Source organism: Psittacula echo (assembly GCF_963264785.1).
Source record: "Psittacula echo genome assembly, chromosome: 34".
Classification (NCBI taxonomy): domain Eukaryota; kingdom Metazoa; phylum Chordata; class Aves; order Psittaciformes; family Psittacidae; genus Psittacula; species Psittacula echo.
This window is the reverse complement of record NC_137769.1, coordinates 4,002-23,015: the sequence shown is the minus strand read 5'-3', so window position 1 is coordinate 23,015 and position 19,014 is coordinate 4,002. Positions and strand designations below refer to the sequence as shown.

The window sequence follows — 19,014 nt, the reverse complement described above, 5'->3', positions numbered from 1 at the left end:
CCACAGGGACCCAGAGAGACCCAAAGAGAGACCATAGAGACCATAGAGACCCATAGAGCCCATAGAGCCCATAGAGACCATAGAGACCCATAGAGACCATAGAGACCATAGAGACCATAGAGACCCATAGAGACCATAGAGACCATAGAGACCATAGAGACCATAGAGCCCATAGAGACCCATAGAGCCCATAGAGACCCATAGAGACCCATAGAGCCCATAGAGACCCATAGAGACCCATAGAGACCCATAGAGACCCATAGAGACCATAGAGCCCATAGAGACCATAGAGACCATAGAGACCCATAGAGACCCATAGAGACCCATAGAGACCATAGAGACCCATAGAGACCCATAGAGACCATAGAGCCCATAGAGACCATAGAGACCCATAGAGACCATAGAGACCCATAGAGACCCATAGAGACCCCATAGAGACCATAGACCCCATAGAGACCATAGAGCCCATAGAGACCCATAGAGACCATAGAGACCCATAGAGCCCATAGAGACCCATAGAGACCCATAGAGCCCCATAGAGCCCCAGAGAGACCATAGAGCCCATAGAGCCCATAGAGACCATAGAGCCCCATAGAGACCCAGAGAGCCCATAGAGACCCAGAGAGCCCATAGAGACCCAGAGAGCCCATAGAGACCCATAGAGACCATAGAGACCCATAGAGCCCCAGAGAGACCATAGAGCCCCATAGAGCCCCAGAGAGACCATAGAGCCCATAGAGCCCATAGAGACCCATAGAGACCCATAGAGACCCATAGAGACCCATAGAGCCCATAGAGACCCATAGAGCCCCAGAGAGACCATAGAGCCCCATAGAGCCCCAGAGAGACCATAGAGCCCATAGAGCCCATAGAGACCCATAGAGACCATAGAGCCCCATAGAGACCCATAGAGCCCATAGAGACCATAGAGCCCCATAGAGCCCATAGAGCCCATAAAGCCCATAGAGCCCCATAGAGCCCATAGAGCCCATAGAGACCCAGAGAGCCCATAGAGACCATAGAGCCCCATAGAGACCCATAGAGCCCATAGAGCCCAGAGAGACCCAGAGAGCCCATAGAGCCCATAGAGCCCCCATAGAGACCATAGAGACCCATAGAGACCCATAGAGACCCAGAGAGCCCATAGAGCCCATAGAGACCCAGAGAGCCCATAGAGACCCCATAGAGACCATAGAGCCCATAGAGCCCATAGAGACCCAGAGAGCCCATAGAGCCCATAGAGACCCAGAGAGCCCATAGAGACCCATAGAGACCCATAGAGACCATAGAGCCCATAGAGCCCATAGAGCCCATAGAGACCATAGAGACCATAGAGACCCAGAGAGCCCATAGAGCCCATAGAGACCCAGAGAGCCCATAGAGACCCATAGAGACCCATAGAGACCATAGAGCCCATAGAGCCCATAGAGACCATAGAGCCCCATAGAGACCCATAGAGCCCATAGAGCCCATAGAGACCATAGAGACCATAGAGCCCCATAGAGCCCATAGAGACCATAGAGCCCATAGAGACCCATAGAGACCCATAGAGCCCATAGAGACCCATAGAGACCATAGAGCCCATAGAGCCCATAGAGACCCAGAGAGCCCATAGAGCCCATAGAGCCCATAGAGCCCATAGAGCCCATAGAGCCCCATAGAGCCCATAGAGACCCATAGAGACCCATAGAGACCCCATAGAGACCATAGAGACCCAGAGAGACCCAGAAGGACCCATAGAGAGAGACCCACAGCCACCCCATTGCCTCCCAGTCATTCCCAACCCCTTTCCCACTGCCTCCCGGTCATTCCCAGCCCCTCCCAGTATAAACCAGTATAAAGCAGTCCCTCTGCAAGGTATCTCCGTGCCCCCCCAGTCCCTCCCAGTACAAGCCAGTGCCAAGGGCTGCCGCACCCGGAGCGCGGGCACGTCCTCCACGCGCACCACGAACTCGTCCCGCTCGCGGTAGATCCCTTCCCCGCCGCTGCCCGGCTCCTCCTCGTCCGTGTCCCCGCACACGGCGGCCGCGTCCTGCTTCTGCGCCAAGTGCAGCGCCCGCGGGTCCTGAGGCGCCTCCGGGGAGCCCCCCCCCGCCGCCGGCACCGGCGACGCCGCCGCTGCCGCCCCCCCCGGCGAGGCCGCGGTGGTGCCGGTGCCGGTGGTGGTGGTGCCGGTGGGGGGGGTGCCGGTGGTGCCGGGGGGCACGGGGGGGGGGCTGGGGGTGCGGAGCGGGGCGAGGGTGGCGCTGGGCTGGGGGGGCTCCGGAGCTGGGGGGCTCGGGGGGGGATCCGATGGGGGGGGGAGGTCTGGGGGGGGGGGAGGGAAAGAGAAAGGGGGGGTTAGGGGGGAGATGGGGACAGGGGGAACTGTGGGGCCCATTGATCATTGTGGGGCCCATTGATCCCTGTGGGGCCCATTGATCATTGTGGGGCCCATTGATCCCTGTGGGGCCCATTGATCCCTGTGGGGCCCATTGATCATTGTGGGGCCCATTGATCCCTGTGGGGCCCATTGATCATTGTGGGGCCCATTGATCCCTGTGGGGCCCATTGATCCCTGTGGGGCCCATTGATCATTGTGGGGCCCATTGATCCCTGTGGGGCCCATTGATCCCTGTGGGGCCCATTGATCATTGTGGGGCCCATTGATCATTGTGGGGCCCACTGATCCCTCTGGATCCCATTGATCCCTGTGGGGCCCATTGATCCCTCTGGATCCCATTGATCCCTGTGGAGCCCATTGATCCCTGTGGGGCCCATTGATCCCTGTGGAGCCCATTGATCCCTCTGGATCCCATTGATCCCTGTGGGGCCCATTGATCCCTGTGGGGCCCACTGATCCCTGTGGGGCCCACTGATCCCTCTGGATCCCATTGATCCCTGTGGGGCCCATTGATCCCTGTGGGGCCCACCGATCCCTGTGGGGCCCACTGATCCCTGTGGGGCCCATTGATCCCTCTGGATCCCATTGATCCCTGTGGGGCCCATTGATCCCTGTGGGGCCCACTGATCCCTGTGGGGCCCATTGATCCCTGTGGGACCCATTGATCCCTGTGGGACCCATTGATCCCTGTGGATCCCACTGATCCCTGTGGATCCCGCTGATCCCTGTGGATCCCGCTGATCCCTGTGGATCCCATTGATCCCTCTGGATCCCATTGATCCCTGTGGGGCCCATTGATCCCTGTGGGGCCCACTGATCCCTGTGGGGCCCACTGATCCCTGTGGGGCCCATTGATCCCTGTGGGGCCCATTGATCCCTGTGGGGCCCATTGATCCCTGTGGGGCCCACTGATCCCTCTGGATCCCATTGATCCCTGTGGGGCCCATTGATTCCTGTGGGGCCCACCGATCCCTGTGGGGCCCACTGATCCCTCTGGGGCCCACTGATCCCTCTGGGGCCCATTGATCCCTGTGGGACCCATTGATCCCTGTGGGGCCCATTGATCCCTCTGGATCCCACTGCTCCCTACGGCTCCCATTGCTCCCTATGGCCCCCATTGCTCCCTACGGCTCCCACTGCTCCCTATGGCTCCCATTGCTCCCTATGGCCCCCATTGCTCCCTACGGCTCCCATTGCTCCCTACGGCTCCCATTGCTCCCTACGGCTCCCACTGCTCCCTATGGCTCCCATTGCTCCCTACGGCTCCCATTGCTCCCTACGGCTCCCACTGCTCCCTACGGCTCCCATTGCTCCCTACGGCTCCCACTGCTCCCTATGGCCCCCATTGCTCCCTACGGCTCCCACTGCTCCCTATGGCTCCCATTGCTCCCTACGGCTCCCATTGCTCCCTACGGCTCCCACTGCTCCCTACGGCTCCCACTGCTCCCTACGGCTCCCATTGCTCCCTACGGCTCCCATTGCTCCCTACGGCTCCCATTGCTCCCTATGGCCCCCATTGCTCCCTATGGCTCCCATTGCTCCCTACGGCTCCCACTGCTCCCTACGGCTCCCATTGCTCCCTACGGCTCCCATTGCTCCCTATGGCTCCCATTGCTCCCTATGGCTCCCATTGCTCCCTATGGTTCCCATTGCTCCCTACGGCTCCCATTGCTCCCTACGGCCCCCACTGCTCCCTATGGCCCCCACTGCTCCCTATGGCCCCCATTGCTCCCTACGGCTCCCATTGCTCCCTACGGCTCCCACTGCTCCCTACGGCTCCCACTGCTCCCTATGGCCCCCATTGCTCCCTACGGCTCCCATTGCTCCCTACGGCTCCCACTGCTCCCTACGGCTCCCACTGCTCCCTATGGCCCCCACTGCTCCCTACGGCTCCCACTGCTCCCTACGGCTCCCACTGCTCCCTATGGCCCCCACTGCTCCCTACGGCTCCCACTGCTCCCTACGGCTCCCATTGCTCCCTACGGCTCCCACTGCTCCCTACGGCTCCCACTGCTCCCTACGGCTCCCACTGCTCCCTACGGCTCCCATTGCTCCCTACGGCTCCCACTGCTCCCTACGGCTCCCACTGCTCCCTACGGCTCCCATTGCTCCCTACGGCTCCCATTGCTCCCTATGGCTCCCATTGCTCCCTACGGCTCCCACTGCTCCCTACGGCTCCCATTGCTCCCTACGGCTCCCATTGCTCCCTATGGCTCCCATTGCTCCCTATGGCTCCCATTGCTCCCTATGGTTCCCATTGCTCCCTACGGCTCCCATTGCTCCCTACGGCTCCCACTGCTCCCTATGGCCCCCATTGCTCCCTACGGCTCCCATTGCTCCCTACGGCTCCCACTGCTCCCTATGGCTCCCATTGCTCCCTATGGCCCCCATTGCTCCCTATGGCTCCCATTGCTCCCTACGGCTCCCATTGCTCCCTACGGCTCCCACTGCTCCCTATGGCTCCCATTGCTCCCTATGGCCCCCATTGCTCCCTATGGCCCCCATTGCTCCCTATGGCTCCCATTGCTCCCTACGGCTCCCACTGCTCCCTATGGCTCCCACTGCTCCCTATGGCTCCCATTGCTCCCTACGGCTCCCATTGCTCCCTACGGCTCCCACTGCTCCCTATGGCTCCCATTGCTCCCTATGGCCCCCATTGCTCCCTATGGCTCCCATTGCTCCCTACGGCTCCCGTGCCCTCCCCTCCCTGACCTTGGTGCCGCGGCGACGCCGGTGCCGAGGCGCAGGCTCCGGCCGGCTCGGGGTCCTTGCGGTCGCTGGGGTCGTAGAGGGCCGAGATGGCCGAGGAGATGCTCTTCTGCAGGTCCTGGTTCTTGCTCACCGAATCCTCCTCATCCGAGGAGAAGGACGGCAGCGTCTCCAGGTTCCTCTTGAGCTCCTCGTCCAAGCGCTTACAGGGGCTGGGACACGCCATGACCAAGCCATCCCCTTCCGGCCCTTCCAAGCTCCCCGCCAGGATGGGACCCGCCATGGGGAAGGGATTGCTGCTGCTGCTGCTGCTGCTGCTGGTGGTGGTGGTGATGGTGGTGGCGGCCCCGGCGCCGCGCTGGCTCTTGGTGGGGCTGGCGGCGCAGGGCGGCCCCGCTTGGCGCTTGCCGGCTTTCAGGAAGTCCAGGAAGGACGCCATGAAGCCCGACTTCATCTCCGGCTGCTTCTCCTCCACCTCCTTGATCTTCTGCTTGATGCGCTCCCGCGGCTGCGAGGCCTCCGGCGGCGCCGGCTCCGCCAGAACGGCACCGGGGGGGACGCCCAGGGAGCCCTCCGGCGGCAGCGGCGCTTCCGGGCCCTTGGGCATGGCCAGCTTGAGCTGGGGGGAGAGGGGAAAGGGGGGACACCGGTGGGGATGGGGGGTACGGGCAGCCCCAGAGCAGCCACGGAGCGTCCAGGGCCCCACGGTCCCCTACGGGCTCACCTTGAGGCTCTCCAACCCATCACCACCTCCATCAATGGGGCCCTTTGGACACCACTGGGGTACCACAGAGCAGGAAGAACCCCAAAACAAGCCCAAACACCCCCTTATCCATCAACATTCACCCCGATATCCCCATCCAGAACCCCAAACCCATCAAGTCCTTACCTTGATGTTCTCCAACCCATCACCACCTCCATGAATGGGGCCCTTTGGAGGTCATTGGGATGCAACAGAGCACAGGGAACCCCAAAACAAGCCCAAACACCCCCTTATCCATCAACATTCACCCCGATATCCCCATCCAGAACCCCAAAGCCCTCACCTTGATGCTCTCCAACCCATCACCACCTCCATCAATGGGGCCCTTTGGAGGTCATTGGGATGCAATAGAGCACAGGGAACCCCAAAACAAGCCCAAACACCCCCATATCCATCAATGTGCACCTCTAAAGACCCCGATATCCCCATCCAGAACCCCAAACCCATCAAGTCCTTACCTTGATGTTCTCCAACCCATCACCACCTCCATCAATGGGGCCCTTTGGAGGTCATTGGGATGCAACAGAGCACAGGGAACCCCAAAACAAGCCCAAACACCCCCTTATCCATCAACATTCACCCCGATATCCCCATCCAGAACCCCAAACCCATCAAGTCCTTACCTTGATGTTCTCCAACCCATCACCACCTCCATCAATGGGGCCCTTTGGAGGTCATTGGGATGCAACAGAGCACAGGGAACCCCAAAACAAGCCCAAACACCCCCTTATCCATCAACATTCACCCCGATATCCCCATCCAGAACCCCAAACCCATCAAGCCCTCACCTTGATGCTCTCCAACCCATCACCACCTCCATCAATGGGGCCCTTTGGGCCCTTTGGAGGTCATTGGGATGCAACAGAGCACAGGGAACCCCAAAACAAGCCCAAACACCCCCTTATCCATCAACATTCACCCCGATATCCCCATCCAGAACCCCAAACCCATCAAGTCCTTACCTTGATGTTCTCCAACCCATCACCACCTCCATCAATGGGGCCCTTTGGAGGTCATTGGGATGCAACAGAGCACAGGGAACCCCAAAACAAGCCCAAACACCCCCTTATCCATCAACATTCACCCCGATATCCCCATCCAGAACCCCAAACCCATCAAGTCCTTACCTTGATGCTCTCCAACCCATCACCACCTCCATCAATGGGGCCCTTTGGACACCACTGGCGCACCCCAGCCCACGAGGGCCAACCCCTCCCCCCCCCCCCAAACCCCCCCCTTTCCCCCCCTACCCCTCACCTTGAGCGGCTTCAGCGCCTCCATCCCATTCCCATCTCCTGCCTCCTCCCCTCCCTTCCTCCCCCGGCCCCTTCCTCGCCCCCGGGGCCTCTTGGCCGCGTCCGTCGGGGGGGGCAGGAGGAGCCCATGGGGCACCGGCGACGGCGGCGGCTCCGGCAAGGGCCTGATGCGGGGCCGCCCGCGGGGCCGGGGGGGGCCCTCGCGCTTGGGCTTGGTGGGTTTGCGGCCCCGCTTCTTGGGCGCCGCGGGGTGGAGGCCGGGGGCGGGCGGCGGGGGGAAGGCCAAGGGGTCCCCGCCGTGGATGGGGCTGAGCGGCGGGGGCCGGGCCCGGCAGCTGGAGATGAGGTCGGGGAGGAGGTCGGGCAGGCGGCGGCTGTTGAGGCGGATGTCGGCGGGGACGTCGGCCTTGTCCTCGTCGTCCTGGAACTCGTACTCCTGCGCGTAGGTCTTCTTGGGGGGCGGGAAGGGGTCGCGCTTGCGCAGGAGGTGGAAGGAGGAGGTTTTGAGGAGCTTCTTGGGCTTCGAGGAGCAGAACAGGGGGGTGGGCAGAGGGGGCTTGGTGCTTTCGGTGCCTTGGATCAAGCCCAGCGGCTCCGCGTTGACCGTCGAGGGCAGCTCGTGCTTGGGAGGCTCCAGGGCCAGCGCCGCGGCATCGCCCGGCGGCCCGAAGGCCGGGTAAGGTTGGCCGAGGTCGTAAGGAGGAGGCTTCATGGCTTCGGCGGCGCCCGCTCCCGCTCTGCCGCCGCCGCCGCCTCCTCCTCCTCCTTCCTCTTCCTCCTCCTCCTCCTCGGCGCCCTTGGCGAAGTCCTCCGGCGCCGGGCCGAACATGTCCTCCATGCCGGGGAAGAAGCCGCGGTCCTCGTCCTGCAGGAGAGCATCCGGGAAGCAGATGGACGTCAAGGGCACGAAGCGGCTCTTCCCCCCCGCCGGGCTCCCCGCTTCGGCAAACTGGTCCTTGGCTTCCAACGCCGCCGGCGCCACCGCTGGCGCCCCTCCGTCGGGGGCCAGGAGATGCCCCGCAGGCCCTTGGACCCCTCCGGCTTGGCCTAGATGAGGTTCTAACCCCAGCGGGGGCTCCAAGAAGTCTTGGATCTCCTGGGCTGCCGGCAGCACCTCCATCGGCTCCGGCGCTAACGGCGCCTGCGGGTCCAAGCCTTGCGAGCGCACGTGGGCCTGGTGCAGGTGATGGGCGTCCAGCAGCATCTGCGGCGATGCCGGCGGCGCCGGCGGAGGGGCCGGCGGGGCCGGGGGCGGCGGCGGCGGCATCCGTTGCTGCTCCAAGAGGTGGACGTCGAGCTGGGGCCGGGCCTTGGCGCGGGCGTGGAGCTGGCTCTGGGTATGGGTGAGGACCGAGGGCAACAGAGCCGCCCCCCCCGTTACCGGGCCCACTTGGACCGGTCCGAGGTCGGGAGCGGGGTCCAGGAGGAGCCCATGCGGTTCCATGGGGGGGCCCTCGGGCACCAAGCGCCCGTGCTCGGGGGTCTTGGCCAAGTAGCCATGGGGCTGCCCCATCTCCTTGCCGCCGGGCTTCTTGAGCTCTTGCCCGTAGGAGTCCAGAGCGGGCGCTTGGTGGCCGTAATGGACCACGGAGGTGGCCGCCAAGCCCTCGGTGCCGGCGCTCCGGTAATCCTTGCCGCGCTCCGGCTTCTTCTTCTCCTTCAACAAAGCCAACTCCAAAGCCGCCGGCGCTTCCAGGTTGGAATTGGGCCGGATCACGCTCTGCAGCTGGTAGCGCTCCTCCGCCTTGGCCAAGCCTCCGTACCCCCCCGGCATGGGTTTGGTGCTGCCGGCGCGCTCCTCGCACCCCCCCAGGGGCTCCCCCCGCGATGGCGGTGGGGGGGGGCTGGGGGCCTGCAGGAGGTGCTGGATCAGGAAGTCCTCATCCTCGCTCCGATCGGCCCCCAGCAGCTCCGCGTCCCCTTTGCCGCCTTTGCCGAAGGCCGGAGCCCGCTCCAGCGCCGCCGGCGCCGGCGTTCCCGCTCCGTAGCCCGGCGCCATGAAGGACGGCGAGAGCACGGACCCGAGGTACTTCTGCGATTGCCCCGGCGAGGTCCCGCTCTGCGGCCGCGGGGCCGGCGGCGACTGCAGGGGCCGGATGCTGGGAGCGGGGCTGTAGGGGAGCGGCGCCGGCACGGCCGGGGAATGCCCGGTGCTGTAGGATAAGGAGCCCACCTCCGCCTGCACGCCATAGGGCAGCGCCTGCAGCTGCTCCGGGGAGAAGGCCTGGCTTTGGCCAACGCACGCCGGGGCCCCACTCTGCCCCCCGGCGGCGGCGCTGGGGGGGGGGTACCCGGTGCCTTTGCCCCCCAAGTCCCCCCCGCCTTGGGCGCTGGTGAAGCCGGAGCTGGGTTGCGGCGCCGGGGCGCTGGCCCCGTAACCCCCCCCCGGCCCCATAGCCAAGGGGGAATAGGCCGGGGAATGGCTGGAGATGACGGAGCTGGCCTTGGGGGTGCTGGTGCTGAAGCTGCTTTGGCACTTGGGGGTGGCGGTGGAGCGCGGCGTTTGCCGCGACGCCGAGTAGCTCTTGGACTTGGTGCCGGCGCCGTTGCTGCCGGTGCCGTTGCCGTTGCCGTTGCCGCTGGAATAGGCCGGCGACTGGATAATGGGCCGGTAGCTTTGCGGTGCCGGCGGCTCCGGGCGCGGCGCGGCGCCCTTGGGTGCCTGTTGGGCGCCTTCGGTGCTGGCGGGGCTCTGCTCCCCTAAGGGGCTGCAGGAGAGGGCCCCGCGGTGCGGGGGCATCTGTTGGTAGCTGCCGCCGCAGCTCAGGTAATGCTGGAGGCCGTGCGGCTGGGCAGCGCCGGGGCGCTGGTAGTGCTTGATGACGCTGTCCTGGCGCGGCACCGCGCGCTCGCCGGCGCCGGCAGCGCCGAACACGGACGTGTTGTAGAGCTGCCCCGGCTGCTCGGCGAGCGGCGCCGACAGGAGGTTGAACTGGGAGGACGCCGGCGCGCCGCGGTACGCGGGGCTCTGCGCCGGCAAACCGGAGCCCAGCACCGCCGTGCCCAAGCGCTCGAAGCCCAGCGCCGGCGGCGGCGGCGGCACCGGGGCTTGGGCGGGTTTGATGTGGAGCAAGGGCTCGTGGGGGGAGAGGAGCCCGTTGGAGCCGGGGCTGAAGGCCGGCTCCGGCAGGCTCAGCGCCGAGCTCACCGGGAAGCTGCGCGCCGGGAACGGCGCCGGGTGCTGGTAAGCGCCGAGGGCGGAGGAGGCCGGGAAGGTGCCGGAGCCGGGCAGGGCGCCGGAGATGAAGAGCTCGGCCGGGGCGGGAGTGTGCATGGCTGGGGGGGGAAGGGGTTACAGATGGGGGGGGCATTGGGGTATATGGGGGGGCATTGGGGTATATGGGGGTATGGGGGGGCACTGGGGTATATGGGGGTATGGGGGGGCATTGGGGTATATGGGGGGGGCATTGGGGTATATGGGGGTATGGGGGGGCATTGGGGTATATGGGGGTATGGGGGGGCATTGGGGTATATGGGGGTATGGGGGGGGCATTGGGGTATATGGGGGTATGGGGGGGCATTGGGGTATATGGGGGGGGCATTGGGGTATATGGGGGTATGGGGGGGCATTGGGGTATATGGGGGGGCATTGGGGTATATGGGGGTATGGGGGGGCATTGGGGTATATGGGGGTATGGGGAGGCATTGGGGTATATGGGGGTATGGGGAGGCATTGGGGTATATAGGGGTATGGGGGGGCATTGGGGTATATGGGGGGGCATTGGGGTATATGGGGGTATGGGGGGGGCATTGGGGTATATGGGGGTATGGGGAGGCATTGGGGTATATGGGGGTATGGGGAGGCATTGGGGTATATAGGGGTATGGGGGGGCATTGGGGTATATGGGGGGGCATTGGGGTATATGGGGGTATGGGGGGGGCATTGGGGTATATGGGGGTATGGGGGGGGCATTGGGGTATATGGGGGGGCATTGGGGTATATGGGGGTATGGGGGGGCATTGGGGTATATGGGGGTATGGGGGGGGCATTGGGGTATATGGGGGTATGGGGGGGGCATTGGGGTATATGGGGGTATGGGGAGGCATTGGGGTATATGGGGGTATGGGGGGGGCATTGGGGTATATGGGGGTATGGGGGGGCATTGGGGTATATGGGGGTATGGGGGGGCATTGGGGTATATGGGGGGGCATTGGGGTATATGGGGGTATGGGGGGGGCATTGGGGTATATGGGGGTATGGGGGGGCATTGGGGTATATGGGGGTATGTGGGGGCATTGGGGTATATGGGGGTATGGGGGGGCATTGGGGTATATGGGGGGGCATTGGGGTATATGGGGGTATGGGGGGGGCATTGGGGTATATGGGGGGGCATTGGGGTATATGGGGGTATGGGGGGGCATTGGGGTATATGGGGGTATGGGGGGGCATTGGGGTATATGGGGGTATGGGGGGGGCATTGGGGTATATGGGGGTATGGGGGGGGCATTGGGGTATATGGGGGTATGGGGGGGCATTGGGGTATAACGGAAGGACATTGGGGTATATGGGGGTATATGGGGGTACTGGGGGATATGGGGTCATTGGGGCATAGTGGGGGGCCCTGGGGGATATGGGGGCACTGGGGGGCATTGGGGTATATAGAGGGTATTGGGGGATATGGAGGGACATTGGGGTATATGGCAGCACTGGGGTATATGGGGGTATACGGGGGGTACTGGGGGATATGGGAGGGCCCTGGGGGCTATGGGGGGGCCCTGGGGTAGAGGGAAACCCCCGTTCCGGCCACAGGGACCCCCCCGTTACCGGTCTGCCAGGAGGGGCTGCGGAACTGGGAGAGCAGCGAGGATGCGGCCGGGCCCGGCTGCGGCCGCGGCTCCAGCGCCGAGATCAGGTTCATGACGGAGGCGTCCGGAGCCGCGGCCCCGGCGTGGTGCAGCCCCGGCTCGAAGAGCCCCGGGAGCCCTGGGCAGGGAGAGAGCGGGGTCAGGGGGGAGACGGGGAGACAGGGACGTGGGGTAGGGGATACGGGGTACACACTGTGCAGTACGCAATAGACACGGTATGGCACATATGGGATATGGACCATGGAATACGGCGTATATGGGATACGCCGCATGTACAGTATAGAACATGGCATACGGGGTACGTGGGATGTGGCATGTATGGGATAAGGAATAAGAAATAGAGAGTATAGGGGATACGGGATACATGGCATACAGAACACACGACATACAATACGGGATACGCAATATATGGGATATAGAACGTTGGATATGACGTATATGGGATGTGGAATATGGGATATACAGAATGGGATATGAGGTACGTATGATACTGGATACACCCCACATAGGGTATAGAATATCGGGTGTAGAACCTGTAACATAAGGTACATCACACGTGTCACACGACATACCGTATGTACACGATACAGAATGCAAAATATGGGATATTGCCTACACCGCATAGGGAATATGGGATACAAAGTATATGGGATGGGTGATACATGGAACATGGATACGGGGTGGGCAGTATGAGGTATATGGGATACGTGATATATGGGATAGGGGGCATGGGGTCCATGTGATATGGGGTAGGAAGTGCATGGGATAGAGCGTATAGGCATAGGGAGATACTAAACATGACAATGTGGGCTCTCGCTATAGGGTATGGAATATATAGGGTGTGGATTACGGAACACGGAATATAGGACATGCAGTACATGGAATATAAGATAAAGATCTGGATACGTCCAATACGGGGATGTGGGATATGGATATAGGGCATGAAATACATGGCATATGGATTATGGAGCACTGGGTATAAAACATGCGTTATATGGGATATAAGTTACGAGCGTACAAGTACATGCAATACAGGGATGCGGGATACGGCTATGGGAGACGGGATATGTGGCATATGAGGTGTGGGGTATGGGATATGGGGTATGGGGCACGGGGTATGGGATATAGATATGAAATACAGCCTATGGATTCTAGGAACACAGGATATGGCACATGGGATAGGGAGGGATGCGGTAGGGAAATATGGGAACGTGGTATGTAAGACACAGTGGGGATAGGGGCCCGTAGGACACGGGATACAGGGACATGGGATACGGGAACACAGCGCGGTGCAGCCCCTGGGACAGTGGGGCGCGGAAAGTGAGAGAGGACGGCGTAGGGATATACGGATATAGGGATACGGGATATGGGATATAGGCAAGTGGGGTACAGCGATATAGGGATACGCGATATAGCGATATACGAATATGGGATACGGAAATATAGGGATGGGGGATACAAGAATATAGAGATACAGGATAGGGTGATGTAGACACGTGGGATATAAAGGTATAGCGATACAGCACATGGGATATAAGAACGTGGGATATAGAAACACAGCCATATGGGGATGTAGAAATGTGGGATATGGGGATATAGAAATGTGGGATATGGGGATATAGAAATGTGGGATATGGGGATATAGAAATGTGGGATATGGGGATGTAGAAATGTGGGATATGGGGATATAGAAATGTGGGATATGGGGATATAGAAATGTGGGATATGGGGATATAGAAATGTGGGATATGGGGATATATGGATGTGGGATATGGGGATATAGAAATGTGGGATATGGGGATATAGGGATGTGGGATATGGGGATATAGAAATGTGGGATATGGGGATATAGAAATGTGGGATATGGGGATATAGGGATGTGGGATATGGGGATATAGGGATGTGGGATATGGGAATATAGAAATGTGGGATATGGGGATATAGGGATGTGGGATATGGGGATATAGGGATGTGGGATATGGGGATATAGGGATGTGGGATATGGGGATATAGGGATGTGGGATATGGGAATATAGAAATGTGGGATATGGGGATATAGGGATGTGGGATATGGGGATATAGGGATGTGGGATATGGGGATATAGGGATGTGGGATATGGGGATATAGGGATGTGGGATATGGGAATATAGAAATGTGGGATATGGGGATATAGGGATGTGGGATATGGGGATATAGAAATGTGGGATATGGGGATATAGAAATGTGGGATATGGGGATATAGGGATGTGCGATATAGTCACATGAGAATAGGGGAATACGAAGCACTGGGATACAGGGATATTGAAATATGGGGATATGGCAATAAGGGCACATGGCGCCACAGAAACACAGGGCCGTGGGATATGTGGACATGGGACATAGAAATACGGGACACTGGGATATGGGGATGCGATGGGAACACCGAGGGGCCATGGATACGGGGATGGGCATCACAGGGGGCTGGGGGGGGGTACCTGTGGGGTGATGGTTGGGGCCGTAGCCCTGCAGCGGGTGGGGGGCTCCGTACGGCTGCCGGGGGAGCAGCTCCGGCTCCGCGTGCGGCGCCCGGGACCCCCCGTACACGAGGCTGGGGGGGGACAGGGGCAGAGTCAGAGCTGGGGGGCACCCATAGCAATGGGACCCCCCCCATCCACAGCAATGGGACCCCCCCATCCATAGCAATGGGACCCCCCCATCCATAGCAATGGGATCCCCCCATCCATAGCAATGGGACCCCCCCATCCATAGCAATGGGACCCCCTCATCCATAGCAATGGGACTCCCCCATCCATAGCAATGGGACCCCCCCATCCATAGCAATGGGACCCCCTCATCCATAGCAATGGGACCCCCCCATCCATAGCAATGGGACCCCCCCATCCATAGCAATGGGACCCCCTCATCCATAGCAATGGGACCCCCCCATCCATAGCAATGGGACCCCCTCATCCATAGCAATGGGACCTCCCCATCCATAGCAATGGGATCCCCCCATCCATAGCAATGGGACCCCCCCATCCATAGCAATGGGACCTCCCCATCCATAGCAATGGGACCCCCCCATCCATAGCAATGGGATCCCCCCATCCATAGCAATGGGACCCCCCCATCCATAGCAATGGGACCCCCTCATCCATAGCAATGGGACCTCCCCATCCATAGCAATGGGACCCCCTCATCCATAGCAATGGGACCCCCCCATCCATAGCAATGGGACCCCCCCATCCATAGCAATGGGACCCCCCCATCCATAGCAATGGGACCCCCTCATCCATAGCAATGGGACCCCCCCATCCATAGCAATGGGACCCCCTCATCCATAGCAATGGGACTCCCCCATCCATAGCAATGGGACCCCCCCATCCATAGCAATGGGACCCCCTCATCCATAGCAATGGGACCCCCCCATGCACAGCAATGGGACCCCCCCATCCACAGCAATGGGACCCCCCCCATGCACAGCAATGGGACCCCCCCATCCATAGCAATGGGACCCCCCCATCCATAGCAATGGGACCTCCCCATCCATAGCAATGGGACCTCCCCATCCATAGCAATGGGACCCCCCCCATCCATAGCAATGGGACCCCCCCCATCCACAGCAATGGGACCCCCCCATCCATAGCAATGGGACCCCCCCCATCCACAGCAATGGGACCCCCCCATCCATAGCAATGGGACCCCCCCATCCATAGCAATGGGACCCCCCCATCCACAGCAATGGGACCCCCCCATCCATAGCAATGGGACCCCCCCCATCCATAGCAATGGGACCCCCCCATCCACAGCAATGGGACCCCCCCATCCACAGCAATGGGACCCCCCCATCCATAGCAATGGGACCCCCCCCATCCACAGCAATGGGACCCCCCCATCCACAGCAATGGGACCCCCCCATCCACAGCAATGGGACCCCCCCATCCATAGCAATGGGACCCCCCATCCATAGCAATGGGACCTCCCCATCCATAGCAATGGGACCCCCTCATCCATAGCAATGGGACCTCCCCATCCATAGCAATGGGACCCCCCCCATCCATAGCAATGGGACCCCCCCATCCATAGCAATAGGACCCCCCCATCCATAGCAATGGGACCCCCCCATCCATAGCAATGGGACCCCCCCATCCACAGCAATAGGACTCCCCCATCCATAGCAATGGGACTCCCCCATCCATAGCAATGGGACCCCCCCATCCATAGCAATGGGACCTCCCCATCCATAGCAATGGGACCCCCCCCATCCACAGCAATGGGACCCCCCCATCCATAGCAATAGGACCCCCCCATCCATAGCAATGGGACCCCCCCATCCACAGCAATGGGACCCCCCCCATGCACAGCAATGGGACCCCCCCATCCATAGCAATGGGACCCCCCCATCCATAGCAATGGGACCCCCCCATCCACAGCAATGGGACCCCCCCATCCATAGCAATGGGACCCCTCCATGCACAGCAATGGGACCCCCCCATCCATAGCAATGGGACCCCCCCATCCATAGCAATGGGACCCCCCCATCCACAGCAATGGGACCCCCCCATCCATAGCAATGGGACCCCCCCATCCACAGCAATGGGACCCCTCCATGCACAGCAATGGGACCACCCCATCCATAGCAATGGGACCCCCCCATCCATAGCAATGGGACCCCCCCATGCACAGCAATGGGACCCCCCCATCCATAGCAATGGGACCCCCCCCATGCACAGCAATGGGACCCCCCCATCCATAGCAATGGGACCCCCCCATCCATAGCAATGGGACCCCCCCATCCATAGCAATGGGACCCAGCACCCCAATGTCACCCAGCCCTCACTGCAATGGGCTCCCTGCACCCCAGCACCCCATACATGGAGCACCCAGCACCCCGGTACCCAGCACCCCATAGACCAGCCCCCAACACCCATTGCAACCGGTACCAAGCACCCAGTGCAACGGGTCCCCAGCACCCATTCCAACCAGTACCCAGCATCCAGCACCCAATGCAACCGGTATCCAGCATCCAGCACCCAATGCAACCGGTACCCAGCACCCAATGCAACCGGTACCCAGCATCCAGCACCCAAATCAACCGGTACCCAGCACCCAGTGCAACCGGTACCCAGCACCCAATGCAACCGGTACCCAGCATCCAGTGCAACCGGTACCCAGCACCCAATGCAACCGGTACGCAGCATCCAATGCAACCGGTACCCAGCACCCAGCACCCAATGCAACCGGTACCCAGCATCCAATGCAACCGGTACCCAGCACCCAATGCAACCGGTACCCAGCATCCAGCACCCAATGCAACCGGTACCCAGCATCCAGCACCCAGTGCAACCGGTACCCAGCATCCAGCACCCAGTGCAACCGGTACCCAGCATCCAGCACCCAGTGCAACCAGTACCCAGCACCCAGTGCAACCAGTACCCAGCACCCAGTGCAAACAGTACCCAGCATCCAGCACCCAGTACAACCGGTACCCAGCATCCAGCACCCAATGCAACCAGTACCCAGCACCCAGTGCAACCGGTACCCAGCATCCAGCACCCAATGCAACCAGTACCCAGCACCCATTGCAAACGGTACCCAGCATCCAGCACCCAATGCAACCGGTACCCAGCACCCAGTGCAAACAGTACCCAGCATCCAGCACCCAATGCAATCAGTACCCAGCACCCAGTGCAAACAGTACCCAGCATCCAGCACCCAGTGCAACCGGTACCCAGCACCCAATGCAACCGGTACCCAGCACCCATTGCAACCGGTACCCAGCATCCAGCACCCAATGCAACCAGTACCCAGCACCCAATGCAACCGGTACCCAGCATCCAGCACCCAATGCAACCGGTACCCAGCACCCATTGCAACCGGTACCCAGCACCCAATGCAACCGGTCCCCAGCATCCAGCACCCAATGCAACCGGTCCCCAGCACCCATTGCAACCAGTACCCAGCACCCAATGCAACCGGTCCCCAGCATCCAGCACCCAATGCAACCGGTCCCCAGCACCCATTGCAACCGGTACCCAGCACCCAATGCAACCGGTACCCAGCATCCAGCACCCAATGCAACCGGTCCCCAGCACCCATTGCAACCGGTACCCAGCACCCAATGCAACCGGTCCCCAGTATCCAGCACCCAATGCAACCGGTCCCCAGCACCCATTGCAACCGGTACCCAGCACCCAATGCAACCGGTACCCAGCATCCAGCACCCAATGCAACCGGTCCCCAGCACCCATTGCAACCGGTACCCAGCACCCAATGCAACCGGTCCCCAGCATCCAGCACCCAATGCAACCGGTCCCCAGCACCCATTGCAACCGGTCCCCAGCATCCAATGCAACCGGATCCCAGCACCCAGCACCCAATGCAACCGGTCCGCAGCACCCCGGTCCGCAGCACCCGGCCCCGCCTCCCTCACCTGGCCTTGGCCGAGCGCTCGTAGCTCCAACCGGGCCCGGCCCCCAGCGGGTCCCCGAACCCGGCCGCGGGGTAGTTCCTGTCCATGGGGGCGGCCCCGCTGGTACCGGTTGTACCGGGGGCAGGGGGGGGGGGGCGTCGGTACCGGTTGTACCGGTTGTACCGGAGGGGGGGGGGGGAGGCGGCGGCGGGAGCGGCCGCGGGAGGGGGGGGGGCAGCGCTCACGGGGCGGCCATGTTGGATGGGGCCGCGCGCCGCTTCCGCCCACAATGCACCGCGGCGGGGAAAAGGGGCGGGGCCGAGGGGGGTTTGGTAGCGCGGGAGTGGGAGGAGCCAATGAGGAGGAGGAAGGGGGAAGGGGAGGAGCCAATGAGGTGGAGGGAGAGAGCGGGGTGGGCGGGGCCAGGCGGTGGCGGGAGCGCGACGGGGCGGGGCCAGGCGGCAGGGGAAAGGGGCGTGGCCAAGGCAGTGGCGGGAGCGCGGGAGTGGGAGGAGCCAATGGGGAGGGGCGGGGCCAATGAGGCGGAGGGAGCGCTGGCGGGGCGGGGCTAAGAGACAGAAGGGGCGTGGCCAATCGAGGTGGTGGGCGGAACCGATGCCGTAAAGGGGCGGGGCTTTGTGGGCTGGGTCCGCCCCCTTGGGGAACGGGGATACGGGGGTGGGGTGGGGATAATGGGGGACAATG

General features: G+C 61.9%; 1 protein-coding gene across 1 annotated transcript in view; it reads right to left on the bottom strand.

Moving 5' to 3' along the window:
- Positions 1 to 18,446, bottom strand: part of LOC308231276 (proline-rich protein 12-like) — a 28,581-nt gene extending 10,135 nt beyond the window's left edge. Inside the window, 6 exon segments of the mRNA XM_080636464.1 lie at positions 1,916 to 2,307; positions 5,096 to 5,711; positions 7,113 to 10,387; positions 11,877 to 12,035; positions 14,393 to 14,505; positions 18,331 to 18,446. Of these exon segments, the coding sequence (XP_080492590.1) occupies positions 1,916 to 2,307; positions 5,096 to 5,711; positions 7,113 to 10,387; positions 11,877 to 12,035; positions 14,393 to 14,505; positions 18,331 to 18,416 (4,641 nt within the window). The 5' untranslated portion in view covers positions 18,417 to 18,446.
- Positions 18,447 to 19,014: the final 568 nt, after the last annotated feature.